General features: G+C 41.9%; 1 protein-coding gene across 2 annotated transcripts in view; it reads left to right on the top strand.

The window, feature by feature from the left end:
* Positions 1-22,574, top strand: part of LOC121574820 (hsp70-Hsp90 organizing protein 1-like) — a 34,674-nt gene extending 12,100 nt beyond the window's left edge. Inside the window, exons 2-15 of one of the 2 annotated variants that reach the window (XM_045222877.1) lie at positions 282-358; positions 2,637-2,720; positions 2,944-3,000; positions 3,162-3,347; positions 3,652-3,777; positions 11,789-11,834; positions 12,026-12,116; positions 13,682-13,823; positions 14,012-14,116; positions 15,848-15,938; positions 19,633-19,666; positions 19,824-20,004; positions 20,215-20,336; positions 20,749-22,574. In XM_045222877.1, coding sequence (XP_045078812.1) covers positions 282-358; positions 2,637-2,720; positions 2,944-3,000; positions 3,162-3,347; positions 3,652-3,777; positions 11,789-11,834; positions 12,026-12,116; positions 13,682-13,823; positions 14,012-14,116; positions 15,848-15,938; positions 19,633-19,666; positions 19,824-20,004; positions 20,215-20,336; positions 20,749-20,884 — 1,478 coding nt within the window. In that variant the 3' untranslated portion in view covers positions 20,885-22,574. The remainder of the gene's footprint in view (positions 1-281; positions 359-2,636; positions 2,721-2,943; positions 3,001-3,161; positions 3,348-3,651; positions 3,778-11,788; positions 11,835-12,025; positions 12,117-13,681; positions 13,824-14,011; positions 14,117-15,847; positions 15,939-19,632; positions 19,667-19,823; positions 20,005-20,214; positions 20,337-20,748) is intronic. The other variant, XM_045222880.1, reaches the window with a different exon arrangement.
* Positions 22,575-24,221: the final 1,647 nt, after the last annotated feature.

Here is a 24,221-nt window from a genome sequence, read left to right on the forward strand (position 1 = left end):
CTGTTGGTTTAAGGCATGCTTTCATAGTAAACAAAAAAAATTGTTCTCCTTCTGCAAAAGGAACTGTTCGGTCATTAGACTTCTGTGCGTGACTGACTGACTTGAATCAGACCGCAGCGAAGCCGTGACCGGGTACAAACCAAATCTGACTGACCTTTCACAGTTCAGATGTTGACTTTAGCTTGGTTTCAACCCATTCTCTACACCAGACATTGATTAGGTTCTCTTTCAGCATGTAGCGTAAGGATCGAACCCTGATGTATGTTGTGCTTTTTACCCAGAAACCCCCAGTGCTCAGCGCCAGGAGGAGATGGAATGTGGAGCAGCTACCGCTGATCCCACTGACGATGTCACACAGGTAAGGTAATGATGATGTCACACTGTCCGAGGTAAAGACATGTTACACTGAAGGACAATGTACTCTGTTTGACAGTGTTCAGATCATTGTGGTCTTGAAGTTTAAGTGTGTGTGTATATACACTACATGGCCAAAAGTATGTGGACCCCCCTTCAAATATGTGGATTCGGCTATTTCAGCCACACCCATTGCTGACAGGTGTATAAAATCGAGCACAAGGCCATGCAATCTCCATAGACAAACATTAGCAGTAGAATGGGCTTACTGAAGAGCTCAGTGACTTTCAACGTGGCACCGTCATAGGATGCCACCTTTCCAACAAGTCAGTTCGTCAAAATTTTGCCCTGCCAGAGCTGGCCCGGGACAACTAAGTGCTGTTATTGTGAAGTGGAAACGTCTAGGAGCAACAATGGCTCAGCTGCGAAGTGGTATGCCACACAAGGTCACAGAACGGGACTGCCGAGTGCTGAAGCGTGTAAAAATCGTCTGTCCTCGGTTGCAACACTCCCTACCGAGTTCCAAACTGCCTCTGGAAGCAACGTCAGCACAAGAACTGTTCGTTGGGAGCTTCGTGAAATGGGTTTCCATGGCCGAGCAGCCACACAGAAGCCTAAGATCACCATGCGCAATGCAAAGCGTCGTCTGGAGTGACGTAAAGCTTGCTGGCATTGGACCCCGGAGCAGTGTACCTGCCCCAATGCATCGCGCCAACTGTAAAGTTTGGTGGAGGAGGAATTATGGTCTGGGTCTGTTTTTCATGGTTCAGGCTAGGACCCTTAGTTCCAGTGAAGGGCAATCTTAATGCTACAGTGTACAATGACATTCTAGACGATTCTGTGCTTCCAACTTTGTGGCGACAGTTTGGGAAGGCCCTTTCCTGTTCCTGCATGACAATGCCCCGTGCACAAAGCGAGGCCCATATAGAAATGATTTGTCGATTGGTGTGGAAGAACTTGACTGGAATGCACAGAGCCCTTAGGATGAATTGGAACGCAGGCTGCGAGCCAGGCCTAATCGCCCAACATCAGTGCCCGACCTCACTAATGCCCTTATTGGCTGAATGGAAGCAAGTCTCCGCAGCAATGTTCCAACATCTAGTGGAAAGCCTTCCCAGAAGAGTGGAGGCTGTTATAGCAGCAAAGGGGGGACCAACTCCATATTAATGCCCATGATTTTGGAATGAGATGTTCGACGAGCATTGCGCTCCACACTGCCCTCACCCACCCAGATAAGAGCAATACCTATGTGAGAATGGTGTTTATTGCCTACAGCTCCGCTTTCAACACCATTTGTCCCCTTCAAGCTCAACACTAAGCTAAGGACCCTGGGATTGAACACCTCCCTCTGTAACTGGATCCTAGACTTCCTGACGCGCCGCCCCCAGGTGGTCATGGTAGGCAACATCACCACCTCTTCGCTAACCCTCAACATGGGGCCCGATGGGGGTGGGTGCTTAGTCCTCTCCTGTACTCCCTGTTCACCCTGAGCTGAGCTGTAGTCAATAAACAGCATTCTCACGTAGGTGTTCCTTTTGTCCAGATGGAAAAGGGTTGTGTGGAGTACAATAGAGTGCGTCATTTGTGGATCTGTTGTGGCGGTATGCGAGTTGGAGTGGGTCCAGGGTGTCTGGGATGATGGTTTTGATGTGAGCCACCACCAGCCTTTCTAAGCATTTCATGGCTACATATGTGAGTGCTACAGGTTGATATTCATTTAGACAGGTTACCTTGGCATTCTTGGGCACAGTGACTATGGTGGTCTGATTGAAGCATGTAGGTATTACAGACTGGGTCAGGTAGATGTTGAATGTAGGTGAAGACACTTGCCAGCTGGTCAGCGCATGCTTGGAGTATTGATCCTGGTTATCCATCTGCCCCTGCGGCCTTGTGAATGTTAACCTGTTTAAAGGTCTTACTCACATCGGCTACGGAGATTGGAAGAGCTGGTGCTCTAATGCATGGTTCAGTGTTGCTAGCCTCGAAGCAAACACAGATGGTATTTAGCTCGTCTGGTAGCTTGCAGCTGGGTTTCCCTTTGTAATCCGTGATAGTTTGCAAGCCCTGCCACATCCGACGAGCGTCAGAGCTGGCGTAGTAGGATTCGATCTTGGTCCTGTATTGACGCTTTGCCTGTTTGATGGTTCGTCAGAGGGCGTAGCGGGATTTCTTATAAGAGTCCGGATGTTGCCTTTAATCCATGGCTTCTGGTTGGGAAATGTACGTACGGTCACTGTGGGGACAACATCGTCGAGGCACTTATTAATGAATTTGTGTGTTAGGAACAGGACATCAGTGGAGAGGACGGTCTGTCCGAGGAGGAGAAGGCCAAACACAGAGCGGCACGACGCAGAGCCAAGAGGAAGGTAGGCAACACACTAACATTAATTTATACAGACTGTACATACACGCACGCACGCACATACACACATGCTCACGCATACTCATAAACCTACACACACCAACTCTTCCTGAGCCGTAGTATTTGGTTAAAAACTATGATGGACCTGCTCAGTCCATAGTGAACCACATAGTCAGCACCCAATCTGTGTATCCTGATGCATGATGCTGTTTCTATGTTCCTCTCAGCGTCGACGGGAGCGCAAGAAGCTTGAGCAGGTGAAGAAGCCGGAGAGCACTGACCAGGTAAACTACAAACCAGTATTATATGTATTCTGAATTAATCTGAATCATGCGATGCTTAACAGCACCATTTACAGTAATTTGAAAACAAATGTGTGTAAAAAGGAATGGACCGTTTGCATTTCAGGTAGTTTATGATACGCTGTCTCTACTGTGTTTTCCAGGATGTGGAAGATGATGATGGTGAATCTGAGGAGGAAGAGGAGAAAGATGAGAGTGAGTCTGAAGAGGAGGTAGAGGAAGAAGAGGATAAAGCAGCCATCCCTCGCTCCAAGCAGCCCCCCGTCCCATCGCCAGCCCCCTCAGGAAATAAAGGACCCCAGAAGACCGCTGCACAAACCTCTGAAGAGGTAGGGACAGACTGACTCATTCATCTTGGTAAAGCAATGGCGTAGAAGCCTGGTCCAAGATCTGTTTGTGCTGTGGCACCTTAATTGGGGAGGACGGGCTCATAGTAATGGCTGGAACGGAATAAATACAATGGTATCGAACACATCAAATACATGTTTGATACCATTCCATTGACTCCTTTCCAGCCATTATTATGAGCAGTCTTCCCCTGGCTAGTTTTTAGGGGAGCTGTGTGTACTTGAGAAGGAGTCTTCATATACAAGCTGATGGGCACCTTAGTAAACCAGTCCCTCTCTCCTGTAGGAACCGGAGTGGGATGTGAGCAGTGCGTTCTTTGCTAACGCTGCTAGCTACATCAGGCCAAAAGGCTGGACCAAACCTGGCCGCAAGTCCAAAGAGAATAAGGAGAACGAGGGCAGGACCAGAGAGGTAAGTGGTCCCTGAGTTTTGGGATATCTACATTGCTGACGACTTGCTATTGTAAGAGTGGTGATAGCCAGGATATAGCTAGCTAGCTAGATAGTTGCTGTGGTGGATGTTTTGTCAATAGCTGTCAGTCTGTAAGAGGTGTTGGGGCCAAGGATAGCTAGCTAGCTACTTTTAAGTTTCTATGGTAGGAGTGTTGTTGGCTAAGGATGGCTGGCTAGCTAGCTTGTTTCTGTGGTAGAAGTGTTGGTGGCTATAGGGCACTATAAAATTATTTTTGTAAAACTTTTTTTGAGGTTTCAGATTTTTCTGTTTTTGTAGGTTTTCCCTCTCAATCACACCTTTTTTATTTTATAAAAAAAAGTGTTTTTATGTCCACAACGATGCTTAAACCACATCAGGAGACTCTTTAATTGATGGTTATCATTAGCATCATCGCTAACAGCTACTCAAAGTGGTATACAAATGCACACAGACAGTGTTACCAACTATTAAGACCAGACAACCCAGCTGATTAATTTCCTGCTCTGTGTACAGGTGAGACAAATTTCTCAAGATTGTGTTCAGTGTTTTGTGTTCCTTGCATCTGCTATGTTCGCTGTAGTAATTTTTCAGTGAGAATCGCTAGTGGCTCCTTGATTAGTTGCTAGAAGACGTGATGCCGCGATGGCGTCACAGCACCAATTTGCCTTGGTGCGAAACAGCTGCGGTCCCTGATGTAGAGTTTTCACCGCCGCACACCCCCTGCCCCTGTCCTTCTCTGCTTGTGTGTGCACCGTTGCTATGACTTCTGTTGCACAGACGGCTTCTCCCAGTCTCTTTTGTGGTAGAATTGAGTGGGTAAAGTTGCTAAATGCTATATAAACCATAGAAACTCTTTGTGGCAAAATTTGTCGCTAGCCTCTTTTACCAACAAAAGTCACTGGAGGGGTCTGAAAACTCGCTAAATAAAAATATTGCCAACACTGTTCACACAGGCAGGGGCATTCCCGCATTGCCTCTTCAGAAAGTTGAAGGAAACTACGAATCACTGTTAATGTCTTATGATAATTTAGTAGTGCTGAGCGATTTTGTGCTTTTTGAGGTCTGTTTGGTCTTGGTTCAATTATTTAAAAAATAATCATGGTTTTCAATTTTGGTTTAGATAATTTTGGTTGAATGCTATAACAGCATAGAATAAAACAATGACTATAAGTCCCATGATGGTAGTGACTGCCCATTATTGCTTATCACTTAACAATAATCTATTCACATTGCTTTAATAAAAAATGTCAGTTGTGTATATTCCATTTATTTTATTCGATTACTTTATTATTTCACTCAAAGTCATCATCTCATCTCTAGAGCTGCTGCATATGCTGTCTGACAAAATCACTATTTTGTAGTTCTTCAAAGTAAATAAGACATACTTTTATGACTGTTGAATACCAACTATCAATCACTTAGATCAGGGGTTCCCAAACGTTTTAACTCTGGGCTCCCCTTCCAGCATTGGGGAACATCCCGCGCCCCCAACGTCTATTTCTATGGGCCCAAGCACTGTTCATGACAAACTGTTTACACCCCTCTTGTTGGTGGTGAGAAATTGTTGCAGATTTAAAGCTTATTTCCTGAAATATTACACATTTTGTCATGGGGTGCAGAGAATTTAGTTTAGTTTTAAAGCAGATTTTCTTGCAATTCTATACATTTTGCCATGTCAATGTATTCATGTGATATTTCAGTGACTCAAACATTACAACAAAATCTATGGGCAAAAAAAACCTAGCTGAAAACCGTTAGCTGACTTGAGCTAATTGATCTGGACATTTCTGACAAGTTATAAAAAGGTATGCAATGACTGACATGAGATGATGAGGAAAACTAATGATACACTACCCCATTTTCGAAATTGCACCTTATGCATTCTAGTATGGACTGAATTCCTTAAACATTTATTTTACAAATTTTAACATTGACTGACTTAGATCAGGGCTTCCCTTGTATAATAATAGTTATATACATTACTTTATACTGGATTAAGTGAACATTTTTGTTAATTGTAATTTTGTTAATTATGTTCAAACATTCCCTCCATCTTGTGCCAATATCGCTTCTTTTTAAGTCCTGGTAACAATAGTTTATATTTTTTTTGTGTGGGTTCGATTCCCACGGGGGGCCAGTATAAAAAAATTAATATGTATTCACTAACTGTAAGTCGCTCTGGATAAGAGCGTCTGCTAAATGACTAAAATGTAAATGTAAATGTTATAGGAATGCTGTTGGCGCTAAGGATAGCTAGGTAGCTAGCTAGTTGGTGAAAGTTTGCTGTTTGATAGCTGTGGTAGCAGTTTTGATTATGGCTTGCTCTCTAGTAGGAGCGTTGGTGATAGCTGTGTTCTCTGGTAGAAGTGTTGGGTTAGTGGATAGCTAGGTACAGTAGCTATTTACTGTGATAGGAGTGTTGGCGATAGGTTGCTGTCAGTAGTAGGAGTGTTGGTGATAGCTAACTGTCTGCTGTAGTAGGGGAGACTGGGGCTAATACGGGGTCAGTTGAAATGGCTAAACTCAATTAGAAACCATTTAGAAAAGTTGTTATTCAATGTGCTAATGCTTGGTTAGTGTGTCCACATACCTGAAGTTTTATGAGTACCCGTCAAATTACTAGTATTTTTTCTTATTGACAAGTGTCTTTTTTTTTAGGCCTAAAGTGAATATTCGTGCCGCCTCCCCTTTTAATTATTGACCTGTGGAACGTTCCCCATGTATCTAATATCATTTTTATCAGTAAGAAGAGCTTTTTGATTGGTATAATTGAAAATAATGATTATTGTACTTTCTCATTAGACTCAAATTAGTAATTGGGGGTCAAATGTACCCCTTACCTAAAGTCTGTTATTTTATATGGTATTTAGACACATTCACATAATTATATTGAATTTCACTTCTTTACATCAAGTTTACGAGTACAACTAAGATAATACCTTAGAAAAATTGAAAAAAAAGTCAAATTCATACTTCTGTACACAACATTTTGGCTACTATTTTGGATACTTTTGTCAATAGGACATGCCTAAAAGATCAAATGAAAATATGTTTGGTCAATTAAGTGTGTTTTCATTCAAATATCAATTTTCAAATCATTACATTTTTCAATTACCCCTCATTTTTACCACTGAAGACTGTTATAGCTCACATACACTGGTAGGATTGTCAAACGTTTGTTCACACAGCAAAGACCTTGAAGTCGTCAGCCACTCAGGCTTGTTAAAATACTCCAAACCAGAAGGTGGCAGTAGTGTTTTGCAATGCATGTCAGAATGTTGCTTTATGGTCTAGTCCCCTCAAACTCAACTCTGGACCTCGAAGCCAGTTCCAATGCGGTTTTTCATTGTTACCTTCTAATCAGGGACTGATTTTAGACCTGGGACACAATTCATTATCAGCTAGAACAGAAAACCAGCAGGCTCCGGACCTCATAGGGTAAGAGTTGAATACCCCTGGTCTAGTCTGTTAGCTAGCTAGCTGTGCTAATGTTGCTATTGTTGTAGAAAGCCCTTATTGACACTAGCCAGATGGCCACAGCTAGATAACTAGTTAGCAAGATGACAAAGAAACAATTTAATTCACTCTCCATAATTGCATACAGCCCATAGATACATTTTTAGCTAGCTGGCTAAAGTTAGCTAAATTGTTAGCATAATTCGCTAGCTAGCTAGGTAAAGACACTTCTTTGACTCTCGGCAACCAGCTTCAGCCAGCTGCTTTATGGAAACCATTTTGATTTAATTTTTACTAGCTACAGTGGCCACTTTATTGTTTGCAGCTTTGTTTTAGTTAGAACAATTCTGATGAAAAGAGTGGATTAGACCAGAAAAAGTGCCCTCTTTCCCTCCTTGTCAATTCTGTCGGCTCCCTAACGTGGAGGTTCATGCTCTCTGATTGGCTCAAAGTAAAGTTGTCGGCCACTGCCGAGCATTGCGATTCTACAAGTAGAAACGGCAGTTTCGTCGGTACCAGGTCAGTACACAGCAGGTACGTACTTTTGCTCTAGCAAGAGAAGAAACTGTAAATTACTTTGTAACAGGAAATACATTTATTTCCACAGAATTAAAAATACATTTTGGACTGACTAATAGTTTCAAATACATGCAACTTAAAAGTTACATATCATGAAATTTCGATTTGAAATCTTTTGGCCATCAGAGCAACCTTGAGGGAATCTTAAACATGATGTTCATATGATGGGGAAGATGTACGAAATCTTGCAGAGAGCAGATCCAACTGACAATCTCTTAGGGAAAAAGTATTAACTATTAGAACCAAGACTTAAGAACTGATGTTGGCACAAGATTGAGGGAAAGTTGGAGCATAACTAATGAAATTACAGTTAATTAAAATGTATGCTTAATCCAGTATAAACTAATGTATAGAATTTATTTTACAAGAGACAAAATTCACAAATTCTACAGCACAACGGCAGAGTCATGTCTCAAGTGTAAAACTAACAATGACTCCATAATCCATGCTTTCTGGGAATGCTATAAAGTCTGGAAGTTGTGGGTGGAGCTATAAAGTTGGCTGTCAGAAATATTACAATGTAAACTTTTAATCCGTCTGTCTGCATAGTTCAAGACATGGCATATGGGGGTGTAGTGAGAGAACCAATTGCCTGGACGATTCTCTTATCACTCATCTTGAAAAAACTTATACTAAAAACGTGAAGTCAATCAATCCGCCATCATTGAGACAATGGAAAAATTGAATTATTTATTATTGAAATATTGAAATAGCATGGGTGACCGAGGAAAAATAAATGATTACAATTTAAGGCCAAGTGGCAAAAAAAATACAGGCACTAGGGATGGGGGTGTGGGCAAGCGGGTCTGGGCAGATGAGATGTAGTCATTGTTTGTGTGTGTGTCTGTAAGTTGTTGTTCGTATTTATGTTTGTTTTTGGAGTGAAAAAAATAAAAAGGGAAAAAAAAGGAACATATTATAAATAAGAATATTCTCTGCGTATTTTTATGCTTTTACATCTAACCCTGCAACAGCTATTTTAGATTTAGTTTTAGTCTTAGTTGTAATCCTAAAATACCTTTTTTAGTCTGTCACATTTTAATCATTTCACATTTTAGTCATTAGTTGGAGTTATCAGTCGACTTAAACTCTGGAAAATTGTCTAGTTTTTTTTTGTTAAATAATTCATATTTACCACTAGCTTCTATCATGGACATTCAGATAACCTTGTCCAACTCGGCCTACTATCCCCTCGTGTACCTTAGCTGGCAACATTGCTATTGTGGCAGATTGTAACCAATGCCAGCCATAATTAACAATATGGCTATAAGCCTTGGCTACAGGTTAAACAATTTACAGCTCTGATTTTATTCCCATAACCATTGGAATGGGGTAAATGAGAGTGAATTCCTTAAAGTGGAGAATCTGAGATTTCCAACAATGCCAGAAGTATTACTGTACTCCTAATATTCAGAAAATAGCATTAGCTTTTCCAATGAAAAAAAGCAACCACAACTCTCATTTGGACCACGTGAGCGGCAACAAAGATGAATAAAAGTACACATGGAAAAATAGAGCTTATGATGTGATCAGAGCAAAAATGGCCTACAGTGAGGGAAAAAAGTATTTGATCCACTGCTGATTTTGTACGTTTACCCACTGACAAAGACATGATCAGTCTATAATTTTAATGGTAGGTTTATTTGAACAGTGAGAGACAGAATAACAACCAAAAAATCCAGAAAAACGCATGTCAAAAATTTTATAAATTGATTTGCATTTTAATGATGGAAATAAGTATTTGACCACTCTGCAAAACATGACTTAGTACTTGGTGGCAAAACCCTTGTTGGCAAGCACAGAGGTCAGTTGTTTCTTGTAGTTGGCCACCAGGTTTGCACACATCTCAGGAGGGATTTTGTTCCAGTCCTCTTTGCAGATCTTCTCCAAGTCATTAAGGTTTCGAGGCTGACGTTTGGCAACTCGAACCTTCAGCTCCCTCCACAGATTTTCTATGGGATTAAGGTGTGGAGACTGGCTAGGCCACTCCAGGACCTTAATGTGCTTCTTCTTGAGCCACTCCTTTGTTGCCTTGGCCGTGTGTTTTAGGTCATTGTCATGCTGGAATACCCATCCACGACCCATTTTCAATGCCCTGGCTGAGGGAAGGAGGTTCTCACCCAAGATTTGACGGTACATGGCCCCGTCCATCGTCCCTTTGATGCTGTGAAGTTGTCCTGTCCCCTCAGCAGAAAAACACCCCCAAAGCATAATGTTTCCACCTCCATGTTTGACGGTGGGGATGGTGTTCTTGGGGTCATAGGCAGCATTCCTCCTCCTCCAAACACGGCGAGTTGAGTTGATGCCAAAGAGCTCCATTGTGGTCTCATCTGACCACAACACTTTCACCCAGTTATCCTCTGAATCATTCAGATGTTTATTGGCAAACTTCAGACGGCCCTGTGTATGTGCTTTCTTGAGCAGGGGGGACCTTGCGGGCGCTGCAGGATTTCAGTCTTTCACGGCGTAGTGTGTTACCAATTGTTTTCTTGGTACTATGGTCCCAGCTGCCTTGAGATCATTGACAAGATCCTCCCGTGTAGTTCTGGGCTGATTCCTCACCGTTCTCATGATTATTGCAACTCCACGAGGTGAGATCTTGCATGGAGCCCCAGGCCGAGGGAGATTGACAGTCCTTTTGTGTTTCTTCAATTTGCAAATAATCGCACCAACTGTTGTCACCTTCTCACCAACCTGCTTGGCGATGGTCTTGTAGCCCATTCCAGCCTTGTGTAGGTCTACAATCTTGTCCCTGACATCCTTGGAGAGCTCTTTGGTCTTGGCCATGGTGGAGAGTTTGGAATATGATTGATTGCTTCTGTGGACAGGTGTCTTTTATACAGGTAACAAACTGAGATTAGGAGCACTCCCTTTAAGAGTGTGCTCCTAATCTCAGCTCGTTACCTGTATAAAAGACACCTGGGAGCCAGAAATCTTTCTGATTGAGAGGGGGTCATACTTATTTCCCTCCATTAAAATGCAAATCAATTTATAACATTTTTGACATGCGTTTTTCTGGATTTTTGTTGTTATTCTGTCTCTCACTGTTCAAATATACCTACCATTAAAATTATAGAGTGATCATTTCTTTGTCAGTGGGCAAACATACAAAATCAAATAAAATATTTTTTTCCCTCAGTGTATATGAAAGAAAATATTATCAAATACATTTGTTTCTAATTGTGGTAAGTTACAATTTAAGTGTCATTGTTGCACATCAGTTCAAAAGAGACGAGTGATTGAAGTGCCCGCCCTGGAGCTGTACGTGTGGGAGAGCCGGGTTTGCTCAATCAGCCCGAGCAACTGAAATACGTTATCGGCCAATGAGAGGATTGCATTAGTCTGCAAAGGCATGCATGCTTATGATGAAAAGAAGCTTCATGTCAAATTGAATGTCCATTAGTCTCACGTGGAAGTCTCGTTACGTCAACTAAAATAAAAAGTAATTTCTGTGTTTTTTTCAGGGCGTCTTGTTAGCGTCATTCATTTTTCGTCAGGAAAAATAGGTAGTTGACTAATATTTTTCGTCATACTTATTATTGACAAAATTAACACTGCCCTGCAGCCTGTTGAATTTAACCCAGCCTACGGGGTGAATTGTAAAATGTCACTTCCGCCAATGTTTAATTTGTAAATGACTGGTATGTCCTAGAAACGTAGTTACAGCGTGTAATGTATAAGAATATTATTAATCTATCTTTTCATAAATAAGCAAAAGGCAAAAAGTGTTACATTAAGGCTCGGTCTCCACTAGTGTTGATGGCTAGCTGTAGGTTGTGCAGGTTCAATGTGCTCCCTAACGCGAATTCTGGACCTGCAAGGCATGATAAACAGTTCTTGGAATGTTTGTGTGTTTGACCTCAGTGCGCAGTCTAGAGCATGGTCACTCGAGTTGGTGGGTCGGAAGTGACCAACAATTTGATCAATATAAATTGTTTCTCTGGTTTCGCTCTAGGTTAATGAAAAAGATGCTGTGACCAAGAGAAGCGCCTTGTTGACAGGTGAGTGTTTATGTCCATCCAGGTTACATGTTGAAAATGGAGTGTGCGGAACCGTTAGGCAGTGATCAATTACACACACGCACACACACACTCCTCTGTACACACTCTCGTGCACACACACACACCTTGCTGTACAAACATGCTCAGATTTTGTTTGTGTACTTGAGCCTCTGACTGTGTGTGTCCTGTAGAAAAAGGGATCAAGCTGGTCCAGGAGGGCCAGTATTCTCAGGCAGTCAGTATGTTTACAGAAGCCATCAGATACGACCCAAAGGATTACAGGTAATATCACACCATTACATGTTGTATAGCTACATTATATCACTAACTAATAGTGCTGAGCAATTAATCAAAATGTCGGTTATTTTTTTGTTTTTGAAACAACAAATTGACATTTTCTTTTTCTGTGAGCTCAATGTGCACATTGCACTGCGGTTTCTCTAGAGATAAATCCGATCATGCCCGAACTGTGCGACGTAGTATGGTGTTGTAGTTTCCAACAGGCCAATGTTCTACATAGTTAAGCGCAGAAAACATGATAATTAACTACAATGACCATAATCCATTGCGCGGCTACTTGTCCGTTTCTTTTACGCCTGCTATGTAAGAAACAGAAGAATGCGTGATCAAGAGGAGATGCATAGAGAGCAGTTGCTTCGCGGGCTATTGGGATTTCTGCGGTCATAAAAGTATGCCTAATTGACTTTGAAGAACTACTAAAATAGTAATTTTGTCAGACAGCATAGGAAGCAGCTCTATAGAGATGAGATGATGACTTTTAATGAAATAATAGTAGTCTAAAATGTGATACACAACTGAAATATTGTATTAATGTGAATAACTGATGGTTAATAAGCGATAAGCAGTCATGGGCAGTCACTACCATCATGGGACTTTTATTAATCGTTTTATTCTGTGTTACAGCATTCAACCCACAATGCGTAGTGTATTTAAAAATAATAATTTAAATGGAAATTGAAAATCGTGAATATTTTTTATAATGTAACCGAAACGACCTCAAAAAGCACTAGTTGCTCAGCACTACTCACTACCGCATGTCCTTCGACTAGGGTTGCAAAGCTACCGGTAATTTACCGGAATCTCCTGTAATTTTGGTAATTAACAAGTTTATGGCAATCTATGTTAACTTTGGTAATTTATACTTGAAAAACTTTTTAGAAAAAATATAATAATATATATATATATATATATATATATATATATATATATATATATATATATATATATATATATATATATATATATATATATATATATTATATCTGTGTCCATATTATGAGTTTAGTGGATAGACCATATGGTTCAAGAGAGAGCCTAATTAATGAAAAAAGCATCTAGTCAGTGGCATTTTCAATTAACTCTGCAACTCTTCCAACTATTGACTTTTTTCACAACTGCCACCAGTTTATGCACCAAAACATTAACAACAAAGACAAAGTTCACTAAGTTGATGGTTTATGTTTAGGATAATGTTTTTTCAGCTTTGTCATTCTATTTTAAATTTTAAAATCATCTTATTTGATGGCCAGAGATAATTACACACCTGTGATAATCTGAAGTACCCACAAAGGCCACTAGATGTCAACTAATAAAATTCCCCCCAAAAATGTAAAGTTACCCAAATTCTGGTAGTTCACTGGTAAACTTTTGAAAGTTTCAAGAAATGTACCCTCCCTTTGCAACCCTACCTCTAACGCCAATACACTTATTGTATAGCCGATATCAATACATTGGCAGCAGTGTACATGACATTGATAATTAACAACAATTTATCCTCTGTCCACCTGTGTATTTGTATACATATGTCTGTTTATCTATATCTCCAGGTTCTTTGGGAACCGGTCGTACTGTTATAGCTGTTTGGAGCAGTACCCCCAGGCCCTGTCTGATGCTGAGAGGTCCATCCAGCTGGCAACTGACTGGCCTAAAGGACACTTCCGCAAGGGTAGCGCACTCATTGGCATGAAGGTGGGCCACAGACTACTTAACTCTCCTGTCCTATTCTATTGTCATGTATTGTAATCTATTCTATAGGACGCATATTCTGCATTTAGTGGTTATTCATCAATTCTATAATATATGTTTATGCCGGCCTTTTGTGTCTTGACCTCTAAACGTGTGTGTCTGCGTGTGTGTGCGTGTGTGTGTGTGTGTAGAGGTACAGTGAGGCGGAGAAAGCCATGGAACAGGTGCTGAAGCTGGATGAAGACTGTGAGGAGGCCGTCAACGATCTCTTCAACTGCAAAGTCCTACAGCTTATGGTACACGCACTCTCGCTCGCTCACACTCTTTCTTGGTGAATCCCAAACCACCCCCTTGCCCCTACCAACTGTCTTGGATGGCACTCTGTTGCTGACGAAACTCAGAGGGTGACTTCCAGAGAGTGGCGAGGGGATCAATTAACCCATCAACTTCGGGACACACTCGTGGCTTGAATGATACAATTCATGTTCCACTTTTAAATAATAAAATAGCATGAAATTCTAATTAACAAATCACCCCTGTTGTTTTACAAGATGTAAACCTCAGTAGTAGTTAAAAACAGCTGCATTGGACTTTTATCTCAATATCAAATAATTTCTTTGTAACAATGAAGTAACTTACTGTGATTGTTTTCAATCAAAATGGTCAAAAATAAATAGCTTCTTAGCAAAGAGCAATCTCTCAAGCAAGAGATTTTCTATGACTGTCTGGGAGTGGTCTGAGTGGGGAGGGGGAAACTGAAAACGAGCTGTTATTGGTAGAGAGGTTTGGAACTGTCTTTCTTATTGGTCTATTAACTAATTTACCTCCTGATGATTGCACCAGGCAGGGCAAAACTCTATCCCACCATTACACGCTGAAATCTCAGGTGGTCTTTTCAAACAGCTCTTACACTAAAAGGACATTATCATAATTTTCACATATTATTCCAACCTCATAGTGTGGAAATATATGTAAAACACAGGAACATCACATTTGTGACGGCACAGGGCGTTTAAACATTTAATTTGGGAGGCATTTAATCTGTTACATGTGTCAAGTCTCGAAATGAGACATAAACAAATGCACATGGCATATAATTAGGCACACCTCTCCATTATTTTCAAATTGCGTGTCGGGATAGCACTTCGCTCTGAAGCCTGCCACCTTGCTGGCTTGGCCGAAGTGGCTACCGGAGGGTCTAATTAGCCCCTACACCCTTGATCATTTTCACTCCCTCAGCTTTGGACACTTGTGCATATGGCGGAGGCGCATGTGAACGCTTAAGTGGAGGGGCGAGGTGAAGGAGAAGGGAGTGATTTTGGATTCAGCCTCTCTCTCTCCCTTGCGCACACACACACACAGCCTTTTCGACTTCAGAGTACTACATCAAATATTAATACACACAATTCAAGCCTACACACACACACACACGTGCTGATGTGCTGTCCATGGGCACACAATACGTATGTGAAATGGCAGAGTATGGTTATGTTCCAGATCGCCTACACTGCTTCCTTTCCCTGTCTCCTTTCCTTCATGACAAGCAGCTAAGGACAGGAAGACTGGAGTTTAGGTCAGGTTTTCAAACCGCTCCTCTGGGACCCCCAGCCGTTCCATGTATTCTAACTACATCACACCTGATTCAACGTGTTAATTAATCATCAATTCCTTGAATAGGTGAATCAGGGGAGTTAGTTCAGGGCTACAACAAAATTGTGAAACATCAAGTTGTCCGGAAGAGAAGTTTGAAAACCACTGAGCTAGTGTGCACACAAGTGTTCATGCACTTTGTCCTTAAGTTTTAGGGTCATCTCAATAGTCTAAAGTGGTCTCCTACATCTGCACTGATCTGAAAACACAGGACAGGGGAAAGCATTGTGCTGCATTCTTAACAAAGTTTGCTTTTAACTCTCCAATCACTCTCCAAGCAGACGAGAGGACGCCACTAGACTGTTGGGATGGATCCTTAGTCTTGCCTCCTAACTCTCTCTCCCTCTGTCTCGCTCTCCTTTTCTCTCTGTCTCTAGGAGCTGGGTTTTGAGGAGATGCAGAGTGTGTTGCTGCTGGAGAGATTCACCACTGTACAGGCTGTACTGGCCTCACCTGAGGCTTCTAGGGGTGAGGACTAGGGCTGTGGCGGTCATGACATTTTGTCAGCCGGTTATTGTCAAGCAAAAGACTGCCGGTCTCACGGTAATGTACCGTTAATTAACATAAACACGTTAGCATTTCCAGGCCTCCACGCATACAAGCCGCTGATGTGTGCCTTTCGAACATCTACATTTAAAAAAAATCTAATAAATCAATTTAATATACACCATACCAATAAATCCATTATTTATTTTAGGTAGGTGTAAAGAAGCATCATGATATGAAGATAATTTCAGAAGAACAGAATGAGTTGGCCTACTGTATGTTATCTGGCTATGCTCCAAGTCCTGTGTCATTATTTTATATTACCATATGATTTTATAGTAAAAATAATATTATTGAACTTAGCTGAATGAAATAAAAATGATATTTTTCCCATTCCAGAGCGAGTGCGCATATGAGGTGGCTATCATTTGAAACAGGTCCTATACGCTAGATTTAGTTATTTGGCAACTTTAGTTGTAAATGATACAGACCTTAGACTGTCTTAGAAATCAAAACATATATGGGCTGCATGATGCGACTATAGGCTATTGATGATTTGAGTAGGGGAAAAAAGCTTGCTCCGTTCCTTGTCTCAGCCTGCACACGATGTGATCTTATTTATTTGTGTCTTTACTAATATTTAAAATGAGTTTTAATTTAGAATGGCCCATTATCAAATGGGCAGGAACAGGGGCAGGGGAATAAAGACGTCATCCATATGCACTGGAAAAGCTGGTTTGTTTTTCAATCATGCTGGTTATTTCACTCCATGATTTAACCACCGTTTGAGGCGCATGCAGCCTCTCGCTGCGTGACAGGTAATAATACTCTGTATGCCATGGTCTCTCCAAACCTGTTCCAGCAGCTACCAAGTGCTTAATTTGGGAAACCAAGGGAAATCTGTTCGGGAACATCGATAGTAACATGTTTTCACAACAAAACATATTTCATTAAACTGCGCGCTCGAGAAAGGAATGGAGGAGGAGATGGAAATGCACAGTGGTGAGATATTATGTAGCTAAAGGGAATGTGCCAGCCTATTAATTATGAAAATACAATCAATGAACCAACCACATCGCCTAGGCCTATACATTCTCTCCCAGACTCATGGATAAAAAGTTTAGAGCATAGAGTAAGGCCCATCCAATATGCATAATAATACGGTCCACACTCAAAGGTGATTACTAGAATTTGTTTAATTTTGGAGTATAGGCTAGACCAAATATGTACCAAAGAAATCTTAAATCGGTTTTATTTTTTTAAAATTCTGCCATGCATAATATGCGGTAGGCTATGCATTGTATAACGGCACAATCATTATTTTAATTTAGTTTTTTTTGGGGGGGGGGGGCTTTGGCTCATAAGCCTATTCATATGCATAAGCTCTAATATGCGTATGGTGATTTTAATTGATCATCACCTTAGAAAGCGCTGTCCATTTTGTTGTTAGGCTTTGAAACAACATCTACAGCGACCATGTTTTCCACTCAGTTTCAACCTGTTGTTGAACTTCTTTCTTCATGTCCAGAGTGCATAAGTCCAGAGTGCACATGTCCAGAGTGCATAAGAGGAAGTTACTGTGACTCAACTGTCACGTGGAATTTTACTGCGGTCATGACTGCCTGTGTGGTGGAAATACGGTCACCGCAACAGCCCTAGTGAGGACGCGCACACACATTTTAAATACTTTATTTGAATCCACAAATTACATTACAGTTGAGAAGGATTCAACCATTTCAAAGAGCATGGCTATTTGGACACTTATGGATATACAGTCGTGGTCAAAAGTTGAGAATGACACAAGTATTGGTCTTCACAAAGTTTGCTGCTTCAGTGTTTTTAGATATTTTTGTCAGATGTTACTATGGTATACTGAAGTATAATTACAAGCATTCCATAAGTGTCAAAGGCTTTTATTGACAATTACATTAAGTTTATGCAAAGAGTCAATATTTGCAGTGTTGACCCTTCTTTTTCAAGTCCTCTGCAATCCGCCCTGGCATGCTTGTCAATTAACTTCTGGGGCACATCCTGACTGATGGCAGCCCATTCTTGCATAATCAATGCTTGGAGTTTGTCAGAATTTGTGGGTTTTTGTTTGTCCACCCGCCTCTTGAGGATTGACCACAAGTTCTCAATGGGATTAATGTCTGGGGAGTTTCCTGGCCATGGACCCAAAATGTCGATGTTTTGTTCCCCGAGCCACTTAGTTATCACTTTTGCCTTAAGGCAAGGTGCTCCATCATGCTGGAAAAGGCATTGTTCATCACCAAACTGTTCTTGGATGGTTGGAAGAAGTTGCTCTCGGAGGATGTGTTGGTACCATTCTTTATTCATGATTGTGTTCTTAGGCAAAATTGTGAGTGAGCCCACTCCCTTGGCTGAGAAGCAACCCCACACATGAATGGTCTCAGGATGCTTTACTGTTGGCATGACACAGAACTGATGGTAGCGCTCACCTTGTCTTCTCCGGACAAGCTTTTTTCCGGATGCCCCAAACAATCGGAAAGGGGATTACCCCAGTCCTCAGCAGTCCAATCCCTGTACCTGTTGCAGAATATCAGTCTGTCCCTGATGTTTTTCCTGGAGAGAAGTGGCTTCCTCGCTGCCCTTCTTGACACCAGGCCGCCCTTCTTGACACCAGGTCGCCCTTCTTGACACCAGGCCATCCTCCAAAAGTCTTTGCCTCAATGTGCGTGCAGATGCACTCACACCTGCTGCTGCCATTCCTGAGCATGCTCTGCACTGGTGGTGCCCCAATCCCGCAGCTGAATCAACTTTAGGAGACGGTCCTGGCGCTTGCTAGAATTTCTTGGGCACCCTGAAGCCTTCTTCACAACAATTGAACCTCTCTCCTTGAAGTTCTTGATGATCCGATAAATGGTTGATTTAGTTGCAATTTTACTAGCAGCAATATCCTTGCCTATGAAGCCCTTTTTGTGCAAAGCAATGATGACGGCGCGTGTTTCCTTGCAGATAACCATGGTTAACAGAGGAAGAACAATGATTTCAAGCACCACCCTCCTTTTAAAGCTTCCAGTCTGTTATTCTAACTCAATCAGCATGACAGAGTGATCTCCAGCCTTGTCCTCGTCAACACTCACCTGTGTTAACGAGAGAATCACTGACATGATGTCAGCTGGTCCTTTTGTGGCAGGGCTGAAATGCAGTGGAAATGTTTTTTGTGGATTAAGTTCATTTTCATGGCAAAGAGGGACTTTGCAATTAATTGCAATTCATCTGATCACTCTTCATAACATTCTGGAGTATATGCACATTGCCATCATAAAAACTGAGGCAGCAGACTTTGTGAAAATTAATATTTGTGTCATTCTCAAACCTTTTGACCACGACTGTAGATAGCACCTTCTATAGAGCTACACTGCATATGACAGCTGACACGGCGCAGTACCTTGCTAGCTGCTTTGCCTTCGTCTTATGCAAGCACACACACCACCTCCCACCCACCATCCAGGCTGTGCCAGTACATTACATTTCTCGTCTAAACCCTAGAGGGCAGCAATGTCAGGAATTAGTCTAATTTCAATGACTGGGAAGGAAAGCGACACATTTTCTATGAGTTATTGCTCTGAAATGTGAAGGTTCCACATAAGTAATGTAAAAAAAAAAAAAAAAAAAAACGTTCTAATTCAGTTATTGTCTTCTCTCTCCTCAGTGGTGAGCCAGGACTCCTCCTTGGGCCTGCCAGGGTAGGTGGATATTAGCCAATCATGTTTACCCAAAAAGGGTCAGGGGGTCATGGCCTCTGATTTTGATTTCTGTATTTGGTGTGGACGTGTGTGTGTAACATGACGTCTGTGTGGACGTAAGTGTGATGTCTTTTCGGTCTCGCTTTCTTTCCTTCAGGTCCCTGTGTGCGTCTCTCTGGGTGGGGAACGTGACCGCTGAGCTTGCTGAGAAACACCTGTTGGACCTCTTTAAAACCTATGGGGAGATAGACAGCATACGAGTTCTCCACGAGCGGTTCTGTGCCTTTGTCAACTTCAAGAACGCCAACATGGCATTGCGGGCCATGGAGAAACTCAATGTGAGTGGCCTTCTGTGACGTCATAAGATGCTGTGGCCTTTTAATTTGGCTCTCTTTTCTGTTTTGTATATTGTAGGTCTTGTTTTAAAACTTTTTCTTTAAATGTATTTTTATCTTTCTGATTCTCACAAAAATGCACAATAAAGTATTATATTCTATTGATCTTAATGGATTTGTATTTTGTGGGTGTATGTGTGTGTTCCCCCACAGGGCTACAGTATAGAGAACACAAGGTTGGTGGTTCGCTACCCAGACCGTCACACCCAGAGGGTTCTGCCAATCCCCATCAAGACTAGCCCCCCCGCATCGCAACAGGCAGCTGCTGCTACTGGGTAAGGAACCACACCCTTTTAAGGCTGAGATATGCTAAATGTAAAACGGTGCCACTGATCGCCCCCCAGGCGCATCTTTTATTTTTTTTGAAAAGTAGATTAGCCACCAGCAACATAATAAAAAATAGAACTAGTACATACTCTGTTGTAATACTGCAAACGGACGTGGCAGTTTCACTGCAACTTTAAAGGGATAATCCAATTTATTTTGTTTTAGCCTATTTTCAACACCCTAGGTAAGTCGAGAATAAGCTAAAACTTTGAAAAGGTGGAATAGTTATCCCTTAAAATAAACTCTTTATAAACCAAGAGGAAATCAGTTGCGGATGAGCGATGTTGCCTACTTGAAAAGGTGTATCATTTCATCCCAAAATCAGTTTTATGTAACATTCCAACCTTGCCCCTTTTCCAGTCCCAGACGTCGTGGCCCAGTGAACGGAGATGAGTGTTACTTCTGGAGGACCACCGGCTGCCATTTTGGGGACAAGTGTCGCTACAAACACATTTCTGAACAGAGGGGCAAAGACAGGAAGCCCTGGCAGCCCTGAGCACAGTTTCCTCCCCACCTCTGGGCTTATATAGAAACTGGAACCCCATTACGGACACTGACTGAGCTGATGAACTATTAAATTGGGCCGTGTTCTCCCCCCAAGGACAGCAGTAGGACTGTTGTTGTTATGGAGGACAATGTTAAGACTAATAAAATGGTGGACACCATAATTAATGAGTGAACACCATCATTAATCTAAGAGCACATTATGACTGTAATAATGGACCAATTGACAGCAGTCCCACTTGACCACAGCTGGGCCTTTAGGCTCATTATGGGAACCAACCTCAAAAGCTTGAAGCCTTAAAACCTTACTAGCCTTGCAGTTAGCCTTACAGCTAGCATCAGCCAGCATCCGTTAACCTAGCCAGCCATGGCCTCTCTCCCTCAGTCTAGTTCAAGGCTTAGAGGAAGGATGATGACATAGATTGTCAAGATTCTCTAGGAGGGCTCCTTTCTCTGCTTTGGTGAAGGTAACCAACTGAAACAATTTTCTATGACATCTCTGTTCTATCCTTTGTTTGATTTGAGGCTTGATCCTGGGAAAGGGAAAATGGGCGCGGTTTCTCTAGTAAGGGCAAGCTGCAGTCTCGGTCCCTTCAGCGCTGGCTAGGAAAGGCTATGCTATGCTAAGCTACAGCCACTACTGTCTGGAGTTTGTGGCCTGGGAAACTGTGCTGTCCTCGTCCTCCTTCTCTCATTTCCCAACCACATCTCTCTCTTCCTGTGCCAATACCACCAGACCAGAACAGACCAGGCCCTCCACATCAAAGGATACCCAGCATCCATCCAGCATGCAGCAGATTCACCCTGACGTTTCAGTTCCTCCCTAAGAAAATGGTGCCTCCCTTCCACTCTGCTTTGGTGCTAAGTCACCTGCCTAATAATAGGATAATGTTCCTTAGGCACCAAATGGAAGAAAACAGACAAACAGGGAGGGACTACCTGGATTTCTCCAAAAATAAACGAATTTTCCGTTGCCAAACATTTTCTAAAATGTTCCTTGGCATACCCTGATACCTAATACCCTACACTGGGCTATGGTCTCTGTGCCATTGGCCTTAGCTATGTGGGCCATTGCAATGTGCTTTCGCCCCTAGTGAAGATATAATTTAAAAGAGAGAGTGGGGCAGAGAGCAGTACCACCAACTTAACAGAGAACCTAACTTGTTCTTCAGTGTATTAATGCATGTTTCTATTATCTTTCATTTTACCACTGTACCCGATGGCCAACCGCTTAAATGCACACAATCTGTTGGGTGATTATGACACTGAGAATTGACACCGACTTTTCTATGTGTTTGTCAAGGTTTCAGTAATTTTAGTTGTTTAGTTTGCTAGTTTTTAAAACATCTGGGAAATAAGCCTCTTGTTTCTAGAATGAACCAAATATATTTTTCTTGCGGTTTCCATCTACCCTCTATTCTCTAGAGACCCCTCACCCTCTTTGTGTCCTATGAAGGGACAGAATCACTGAATTTACAGTGCATTTTAAAGGTATTCAGAGCCCTTGACTTTTTCCACATTTTGTTACGTTACAGCCTTATTCTAAAATGGATTACGTAATTTTTTCCCCTCATCAATCTACACACAATATCGCATAATGAGAAATTGAAAACAGGTAAAACATTTTTTGAACATTTATAACAAATAAAAAACATACCTTATTTACATTAGTATTCAGACCCTTTGCTATGGAGACTTGAAATTGAGCTAAGGTGCATCCTGTTGCCGTTGATCATCCTTGAGATGTTTCTACAACTTGATTGGAGTCCACCTGTGGTAAATTCAATTGATTGGACATGATTTGAAAAGGCACAGACTGGGCCTCCCGAGTGGCGCAGCGGTCTAAGGCACTGCATCACAGTGCTAGAGGCGTCACTACAGACCTGGGTTTGGTCCCAGGCTGTATCACAACCGGCTGTGATCGGGAGTTCCATTGGGCAGCGCACAACTGGCCCAGTGTCGTCCAGGTTAGGGCAGGGTTTGGCCGGGGGGGCATTACTTGGCTCATCGCGCTCTAGCGACTCCTTGTGGCGGGCCAGGCGCCTGTAGGCTTACTTCTGTTGTCAGTTGAATTGTGTTTCCTCCGACACATTGGTGCGGCTGGCTTCCGGGTTAAGCGGGCGGGTGTTAAGAAGCGCGGTTTGGCGGGTCATGTTTTGGAGGACGCATGACTCGACCTTCGCCTCCCGAGCCTGTTGGGGAGTTGCAGCGATTAGACAAGATCGAAATTGGGAAGAAAAACCCGATCTAACATCTCTGGAGAGACCTGAAAATAGCTGTGCAGTGACGCTCCCCATCCAACCTGACAGCTTGAGAGGATCTGCAGAGAACAATGGGAGAAACTCCCCAAATACAGGTGTTCCAGGCTTGTAGCGTCATACCCAAGAAGACTCAAGGCTGTAATCGCAAGTACTAAACAAAGTACTGAGTAAAGGGTCTGAATACTTATGTAAATTAAAATATTTCCGTTTTTTATTTTGAATACTTTTGCAAAAAAATCTAAACCTGTTATTGCCTTGTCATTATGGGGTATTGTGTGTAGATTGAGGGAGGGGGGACAATTTAATTTTAGAATAAGGCTGTAACATAACAACATTTGGAAAGAGTTAAGGGGTCTAAATACTTTCCGAATCCATTGTATGTAGGCTTAATCAAGTGTCTTAAAAATAGTATAAAGTGGCTAGCTAAAGCTACGTAAAACTAAACTAGCTGCATCTTTTGTTTACATCTGTCTGATTTGACTAATGGTGGTTATTGGAGGAGCGTTTTCAGAAAGGGGTCTACCACATTGCAGTAAAGTCCACTTGGTCTCTTCTCACACTATCCCCTGTCCCTACAACGTTATGCTGTTATTTTCAGCTCCCCATGTAATTTACATGCCAGTATTTAGTCTGAACCAAATAATGCTTCAAGCAAACCAAAGGCTGTCTGCATTGGCCACACATTTAAGGTGTTTCTTTATTCTGTCACTTACGCTTTGCAACACGATGTGCCAGTTTACCTCACCCAGATTAAGCGTAGTCCTTAACTAAAAAGCACTTTTAATGGCAAGTTTCCATTGAGCACGCTTTTTAGTCTAGGACTTGCCTTAGTCTGGATATGGTAACTGCTCACAACAAGCCTCAAGTGGTGGGTGATGCTGTAGCTGCCACTAGAAATTAGAATTCTTTGTTTAAAAAGTCAACACTACTACTCTATATCTCAAATTGAGTGCCTGCTATTTATTTACGAATTTATATGCATGTGTCTGCTATACGTGCAAGACCACCGTTTTTCACCTGTCAGTGATGCGTTCTCCCTTTGACACTGGTGTTGGTTGGTTTTTTTAA

The sequence above is a fragment of the Coregonus clupeaformis genome, chromosome 1 (assembly GCF_020615455.1).
Source record: "Coregonus clupeaformis isolate EN_2021a chromosome 1, ASM2061545v1, whole genome shotgun sequence".
NCBI classification, from domain to species: domain Eukaryota; kingdom Metazoa; phylum Chordata; class Actinopteri; order Salmoniformes; family Salmonidae; genus Coregonus; species Coregonus clupeaformis.